Source organism: Trachymyrmex cornetzi, unplaced genomic scaffold (genome assembly GCF_001594075.2).
Source record: "Trachymyrmex cornetzi isolate Tcor2-1 unplaced genomic scaffold, Tcor1.1 scaffold99, whole genome shotgun sequence".
Taxonomy (NCBI): Eukaryota; Metazoa; Arthropoda; class Insecta; order Hymenoptera; family Formicidae; genus Trachymyrmex; species Trachymyrmex cornetzi.
The window spans coordinates 370,453-378,786 of record NW_017300343.1 but is presented as its reverse complement, the minus strand read 5'-3'; the positions used below and the strand labels follow the sequence as shown (position 1 = coordinate 378,786).

Sequence of the window (8,334 nt, the reverse complement as noted above, 5' to 3'; positions counted from 1 at the left end):
TATTATATATATATATATATATAAATACTAAATATTTTATATTGCTTTTTACAAAACTGATACTTTTGTAAAACATAAGATCGAAGTTGTGTAATATAACTCAATATCTGTGGATAAAGAAAACAAATGCAAACGCAAATAGATTTTTATTTTTATTTTAGGTGCCTTTTTCAAAATAAACGCACATGTAATTACAGTATATATATTGATATTTCTGAATATTTAATATATTCACTACATAATATATATGTATATGTATCGATGCAGCATACTTATCGAGCATTTATAAGCAGGTTTCAAGTGCAACATTCCGTTGTTCACTATGCGATTTATTATATATTTATATCTTTCGTACGATATATGCGATTAAACGTAGACTAAGTACCTCACTCGCTGCAAAATTCAAATTATGTTAAGCGCACAAATTTATTTCATACATTGCAGCTATATGTATATAATAATATACGTTACATTTTTGCATATTATATGTAGCTTTTAACATTAAAACGATCTCATTGCTAACAAAGTTGTAACGTAAATGTAAGTCTGACACACATCTGAGATTAATGTTACACGCACATTCGCAATAACTTTCAGTGATTTGTTGTTTACAAATTGTGCAAACCCATGTGTAAAGTAAGTGATTTGTAAGCACGTAAAAATAGTGCCTTAAGATTTTATAAAAAATGTCAATAATTTTTTATTGTAGATGTTATAAAATTATATTACAATATTTTGCACAAAACGATAATTGTTATTTACATTATTTACGAAACCGTAAATTCCCAGAATGTTATTTTCTAAAAATTTTATTGTGTGGATATTATAAAATCATAATATTCGCATATAGCTAATTACAGAAATATAGAATTCCTAGAATTTTAAAATTGAATACAGTAAATACTCGAATCATGAAAATAAAATTTTCTAAAGAAATTAAAATCTTGAGTACCTAAGCTAAAATAAAATTAAATTCTGTTTAAGTCAACGGTCATGGAGTACGAATAGCTAGACGCGATGCACTCCATCCGGAAACAGCTGGCTCCGAGTGTAAAGACATTTCTGACGTTCCTGACGCCAAGTGTATACACGTATACGTGTGGTAAAACTGCAGATACAGTTGTAAAGATATCTCGAAGATAGTTTGATAGCTGGTGATCAATTATGATTAGCTGAAATCGACAAAAACAGAGAAAAACTGGTAATTGTAGGTCAAGGTCAATTTGCTCGTCATTTAATCGATTTCTGCTGTTGACAGAAATCGTAGCAACTTGCCGGTTAAATACTATCTATTCCAACGAAATGCCAGGCTCGATGATAATTTTGTGATAAAACAATTTAAATTGTGATTTGAATCTAATATACAATATATAATTTTTACAGTGCTTAAAAATCTTGTATCATTTTGTAAGATAAACGTTTCAGTATTCAGATAATTGCGACAGAAACAATACATGTTTTCAATATCGACTGCTTCGAATGAAATATATATGTTATATACACATTAAAATTGTTTATCGTAGCTGTTTGTTTTTTAAATAAAATTATTAGTTCAGATTATTAGCATAACTTTTGTATATAGTTATATAAATTGATAGATTATCTTTATAATTAGTTTTTCAGTTTGTCATTAATTTATGAAATTTCAGAGTTTCAAGATGCAGAAATTTAAGAAGGCTCAAGCACAGAATAAACTGTCTATTGAAAAGCACTTGGAAGCCAATGCATTGTTGAATTCGTCTAGTGAAGATGAGGATGAAACTAACGAAGAAGATGTCCAAAATGTGGTGGGCAAAGTATTGTTAGCGTACCAAGGACAGAGCACAGATGCCGAAAAAGTGATATCGTACTTGGTGAATTCCTTTCAAACCAGCAGTGCTGTTTGTTTGATATGTATATCCACTGTCAAGAAGATAGATCCAGTATGTTTAAACAATACAATATATTATCTCAACATGTTGTTACCTTGCTAGCATTTTAATTACATGTTAAATATGTTTTTAAATATTATATGCAAGGCTAGACAGTCTTTTATGCTAAGTTTTCTTCAATTTAATATAAGTATTAATATCTAAATAGAAAAAGAAAATTTTTTAATTTTATTAATGCAATCAAAACTTTTATATATATATATATATCATATTGACTGATTTTATTATTTTAAAGTTATGTTTAAAATATATATGATATGATTTTAATAGCACTAAACAAGGCTGATGAGAGCAGTTTATTATCATTTCTCTATTTTTTTCTATGCAGATATGGAACTGCGACAAGTGCTACGCATTTCTACACATGTCTTGCATCTTACACTGGATCAACGACAGTTTGAGCTGCAAACGGGCTAAAGGAATCACACCGATCTGGGCCTGGTATGTATTTATCAAGACTTCCATGAAAAACACATAAAAAAAAACCTCTATTTAATATATCAATAAAAATGCGTATTATTACAGTCCAAAATGCCGTATGGAATATGATCAGGATCAGATTCCAAGATTGTACAAATGCTTCTGTAAAAAGTCGATAGATCCTCAGTATCAACCATGGATTATTCCGCATTCTTGCGGTGAACCCTGCGGCAAGCTTTTACAACCAGAGTGCGGTCACAAATGTGTGTTGCTTTGCCATCCTGGTCCATGTCCACCCTGCGCTAAGATGGTATCTGTTAAATGTTATTGTGGCAAGCTACCGGCGCAACCGCGACGTTGCAATGCTAAAAACTGGAGTTGCGGAACTATATGCAATAAAAAATATGAATTTTGTTCACACACTTGTGATAATGTGTGTCATACTGGAGAATGTTCCCCTTGTGTAGAAACAGTAGTATTGAAATGCCATTGTAAGAGTAACGAGAAAGTAGGGAAATGCTACGAGGGTATATGGATTTGCGAAAAACCTTGCAATAGGAAATTCTCTTGTAACGTACATAGCTGTGAAAGCACTTGTCATCTACCCGGCGATTGCAGCAACTGCCCCCTGGAAAAGAACAGACATTGTCCTTGTGGAAAAAAACGATACGAAATTTCTTGCAGGCGGCAGCAAGTGCCAACGTGTGGGGATACGTGCGGCAAGTTGTTGGACTGCGGATCGCACTTCTGCAATATGAGATGCCATATCGATCGCTGTGGTCAATGCTTAGAAGTCGTAACAAAAGCGTGTAGATGCGGTAGTTACACGAAAGAGATTGCCTGCGCAAAAGAGTTCCACTGCAACAAGAAATGCATGCAAATGCGCTTATGCGGTAGACATTTGTGCAACAAAAAATGCTGCGACTGCATATCGAAGAACACGTCCAATCATTGTGAAAAAACGTGCGAGAATACGCTCAACTGTCGTAAGCACAAATGCGCTGCACCTTGTCACAGTGGTCCTTGCTATCCATGTACCAGAACGGACACTATACAGTGTCGATGTGGCAGCAGCAAGATAACGGTGCCATGTGGTACCAGAAAGAGAATCAAGCCACCACCATGCCACAAATCTTGCAAAATCCCACCTATCTGCCATCACAGCAAGAGAGAAACACACAAATGTCATCAAGGCCCATGTCCACCATGTAAAAAGGTCTGCGGTTTGACTCACAAGAGATGCGGTCACTCTTGCCCAGCCACTTGTCACACCAAAGTCTGGATGAAAATTAGAGCGAACGGAGTAAAGGCGCAGCCTATTGGACCCTGGGAAAAACCAAAGGATATTATGGAACTGAAGACTTTGCCATGTCCACCGTGCGAGGTTTCCGTGTCTGTGACTTGTCTCGGTGGTCACGAAACGCGCCCTTGGTCATGTCACATGTCGAAACCAAGCTCCTGCGGTAGACTTTGCGGCCAGCTATTACCATGCAAGAATCACACTTGCGAGTTGACTTGTCACAAACTACAGACTTCTGACAACGAGTCCAACAACGGTATTCCGTGCATGGAATGCGAGAAGGAGTGTAGTTTCGCACGACCGTCTGGTTGTACGCACACGTGTCCGCAACCTTGTCACCCAGCGCCATGTAAACCGTGTAAACAATTAGTGCGAGTCTCTTGCCATTGCGGTATTAGCACCCTTTACCGGCATTGCGTGAACTTGACGTCTGCAACGAGCAAGGAACGGGATGAGTTACTCAAATGCGGGAATCAATGTCCAAAAAATGTAATTTATACATTTATGTTCGGCAAAATATATTATCGCTTAAAAGTATTTGCCCATTTCGATTTTTGTACGTATCTTATTTTGTACATTTAAATTCCATCTAATTCTAAACTGTATCTTTTTTATATATATAAAATGCAAAATTTTGAACCATTAAACATTATTAAGTATAACATCTAGAAAGGAAAGAAGATTGAAATTTATTCTTTTTAGTTAAGAAAACTAGAGAGGCAAATACTTTTGAGTGGTAGTGTATGTATAAATTCTTTCTTTAATATTCTTAAAATTCTTTCTTTTTTATTTTTTGCTTTTAACGAAATACAATCTGTTTTGTTTTTATTTTAGTATCGATGCGGCCACCGTTGTATCAATGATTGTCATCCAGGAGAATGTAAAGGCGGAGAAGGATGCAGCAAGAAAGTCAGATTATGGTGTAAATGTAAACGAATCAAAAAGGATTTTCTTTGTTCACTTCTTCAAAAGGAGCAGATTACCGTAGCATGCGATAGCGTATGTGAATCACTGAAAAATGAGAGAAAAGAGGCTCAAGAGGCTATGATAGCGAAAAAGCTGGAAGAGGAGGAACTGCGTAATCGAGAGGAGATTGAAAAATTCGAGAAAAAGTTCAAGCCACGACGAAAGAGGAAGGACAAATACGAGAACTCGAAACAATCCAAAGAAAACGCGAGAAATAAGTGTCACATTGCATGGATTTTAGCGATTATCGTAAGCATTATAGGAATAATAATAGTTTATATGACCGTTCCTGATTTAAGTATACCTGGATTGAGCTGATTTTACAAACTGATCTCAAATCTGTGATTATTTACGATAATCTCATTATTGATAACGAACGCTGATTCTACAATGAGTCGGTAGTCCTAAGTCTTATCGGTGAAGTTGACCAATAGCCAACTTGCACGACTAAGGCTGATTGGCTAACTTCACCGATTAAGACTTTCGACTACCGACTCATTGTAGAATCAGCATAATAAAAGATTTGTGATGCATCGATTTATGACTCCTGTACACAGAACGCGGCAACGCTTGCCGCGCGGTAGAAGTTGGCGCGATAGCAAATCAACGTCTCGCTTGTTCGGAAGTAATAGATATATAATTTCCACCGAGCGACAAAAGTTGAACTCAATCCAACTTTTGCCGCGCGGCGGAAGTAATATTACATCATTTCTAGAAGTTTTGCATGGTGACTTAAGAACATAGAATTAATGGCTGCGTTCAGCAGACTCAATAGTTTTGCAACCGTTCTGTGATTCTTTGCTGAGATAGGACTATTCCTTTGAATCTAAAAGTATAATCCAATCAGCGCGACGAATCATAAAACGGTTGCAAAACTGCTGAGTGCTGAACGCAGCCATTGATTATGTTATAACTTCCACCGCGCGGCAAGCGTTGCCTCGTTCTGTGTGCAGGAGCCATTATACGGATTTTATTAGCGAATTCGATTGGACGCACAAGTCGTATAACACTGATTTAATCTGAGTGTAAAAGTAAAATGCAAATACATTGCGAATTATGAAATACATATATTTTACCTAATAACACAATAAAGTATATTGAGTATTTCACCGGTTTAACCGGTTTCTATATTTATAATAAACACATATCTTTACGTCAATTTGAGTATGGCTTATGTGCACCATTGCGCACTCAATGTCCAATTAAATTCGCTGTATGATAAGCGTGATACCATTTATCTAATTTATATTGCAAATATAAGTAGTCTTGCAATTGTAGCATTCCTTATATATATACATATATAAATATACATACATTTGTAATCACTGATAAAGGCCTAGTAATCACTCAAAGGAACTTTCCGAGATTTGAAGAGATTTGTAGTTACAGTGCTTTTACAATCTTATGATACAAATTAAAATAAAAGATGCTATATAAAGCCCAAAGTATTTTAATTAAAATTATTTTAATGTAATTTGTGTAAACTGTATCTTAAATGCTAATTTAACATTAACCGTATGACTTTTTAATCAATATTATCTATATAAATATATTCAATAATTATCGATAATTGTCATATGTGGAAAAAAGTGCAATACATTGCATGGAAACGTGAAGAATAGAATAAAAGTTAAATAGGATAATCAAAGTAGGAAGATTTTTGCATTCTAAGAACAGTTTAAATAATTAAAAAATTTGCATTTTTGTAAAAGACGCATCATATTTGTGAAATATCCGAAAATTATTGGAAATACTCTGATAATAAAATAAAAAGATGGCAAAAAAGTAGAATGTATAATAAATTTATATATCTTTATATTTCCCAAGATTCCTTCTTTCACAATTGTTCTTGATTTAAATTGTTTGATTGGAGAAATTTAAAATTTAAATGCACTCTGCATTCTATTTTTCTTTCTGCATGGAGATTTTGAAAAGAACAGATATTTTCTATTTTTTTTTTCCATACAACTCAAACTTTGATGTATATTTATAAACAATCTGAAGGATAAATATATTTAAAAAAGACAGTATAAATAGCAAAAATGATGTAACTTTCACAAACGCAATTGAATTTATTCGGAACAAAACAAGATATACTTCAGGCTTTGGACTGTGCTCGAAAACACTACCCAAGTGCCTCCGAGTATCATTTTATTCTTGTTTAACATTCGGTGAATATAACAAGGATAAAATGATACTCGGAGATGTTTTCGAAATAGTGTTTTTGTAGCCCTGGATGAAAAAATAAGCTTCGTTTCTTGTGTAAATAAATTTTCTGTACTTTTTCTCCCTCCAATTGTTTTTCATGTGTTTTAATTTTAAAAGTACAACGTACACGGCAATCAGAAACAGCTGCATACAGAGAAAGAGAAGAGAAATGGATGAATAAAATACACATGAACAAAGTTCAATTCTATATTCTTCATAGATGTATGTTATAAATATCCCATTATCTACGATTGAAACTTTAAACGAGACAACTATCTCGCGATGCAACAAAATCAATTTGTTAAGTTCGTTCCGCTTTAAGAGTTAGAAATCAAAGTGAAAGTACCAGAAAAGATTTCTTTAGATATTTTGATGAACACCATTTATTTAACAAAATAAACATAAATTTATATTTGATTCTAGACTTTTTGATTCAATTCTCTTTCACGTTTGATCATATAACTCGCACTTCCTTTTAACATTCTCTGCTCGTTTTTGTGGTACCGAGAATTGATTGCGCATCTTGAAACTGGGATTGGGAACATTACTTCATAAAAATAACGCGTTATGGTTATTTTTTATAAAAACTAATTTAATTAAAATACAATAAAAGAATATTTATTTTACGACTGTTAGAAATTTCTTCGCTGAGATAGGACTACTCTTCTGAATCTAAAAGCATAATCCAGTCAGTGCAAAAAAAACTTCCAACTATTGCAAAATAAATATTTTGTTGAACGCGACCAGTTAAGCGAGCGCTTATTGTTATTGGTCTATTCTTTTCTTTTAGATCATCCAATTAGACCTTTAGATCTAGAAGAATACACCAACAGCAACGAGCATTCATTTAACTGTCGAGCTGTTAAATTAACGGTGCAGACAATAGCTGCGTTCAATAGAGAAAGCAGCTTTGCAACTGTTGTAAAATTCTTTAATATGATTGGTCTTGCCTTTAGTTCCTCACTGGATCTAAATGTATAAACCAATCATATTCAAGAATTTTACAACAGTTGCAAAGCTGCTTTTTCTGCTGAACGCAGCCGTTATCAACGTCGATACCAGCCGATGGCCAAGCGAAAATAACACGCGAAATGCAACAAGATGCACGATCGCGACGCTAGGGCGGCCGCGCGATCGCGAGGCAGTCGTCGACGACGTCGACGTATCCGTCGACGATCACGAGAGCGATCCTACGAACGCTACGCACGTAGTGCCCGTTAGTGGTCGTGATTCATGTGTCGCGGGCATTCGTTACTTGCTAATAGTGGCGGATATCCCCGTGCTGCCCCGTGCTGTTGACAGCAGCGGTGTTGTTGGCGCAACGACGAGAATTCGCTCCGCCGTCGTCGCGTCAGCGTTCTACCGTGCTCCATAATTATGTCACGAGGACGACCGCGTTCGCGACTACCTCATTGAGATCGGTGAGTGGTGAGAGCGATCCACCACCGCGAATCTTTTCCTGCTGCAGGACGGAATAAACGGGCGATCGACCGCCAAGACTCGTGTTGA

The 8,334-nt window shown here is 35.2% G+C and overlaps 1 protein-coding gene across 2 annotated transcripts; it reads left to right on the top strand.

Moving 5' to 3' along the window:
• Positions 1–1,078: 1,078 nt before the first annotated feature.
• Positions 1,079–4,985, top strand: LOC108770086 (NF-X1-type zinc finger protein NFXL1). Of its 2 annotated transcripts, XM_018521385.1 has the most exons (5): positions 1,079–1,201; positions 1,650–1,922; positions 2,260–2,372; positions 2,457–4,140; positions 4,486–4,985. In XM_018521385.1, exons 2-5 carry the CDS (start codon positions 1,659–1,661, stop codon positions 4,933–4,935), a joined length of 2,511 nt encoding a protein of 836 aa, XP_018376887.1. In that variant the 5' UTR covers positions 1,079–1,201; positions 1,650–1,658; the 3' UTR covers positions 4,936–4,985. The 2 variants fall into 2 exon arrangements, with proteins under 2 accessions (XP_018376887.1, XP_018376886.1); XM_018521384.1 differs by lacking the exon at positions 1,079–1,201 and having other exon boundaries at positions 1,629–1,922.
• Positions 4,986–8,334: the final 3,349 nt, after the last annotated feature.

Excerpts from the sequence above, each read along its gene's own strand:
- LOC108770086 (XM_018521384.1), top strand. The coding sequence starts at position 1,638 with ATGAAATTTCAGAGTTTCAAGATGCAGAAATTTAAGAAGGCTCAAGCA. Across the intron at positions 1,923-2,259 it reads CTGTCAAGAAGATAGATCCA|ATATGGAACTGCGACAAGTG; the intron begins GTATGTTTAAAC and ends TTTTCTATGCAG. Across the intron at positions 2,373-2,456 it reads ATCACACCGATCTGGGCCTG|TCCAAAATGCCGTATGGAAT; the intron begins GTATGTATTTAT and ends GTATTATTACAG.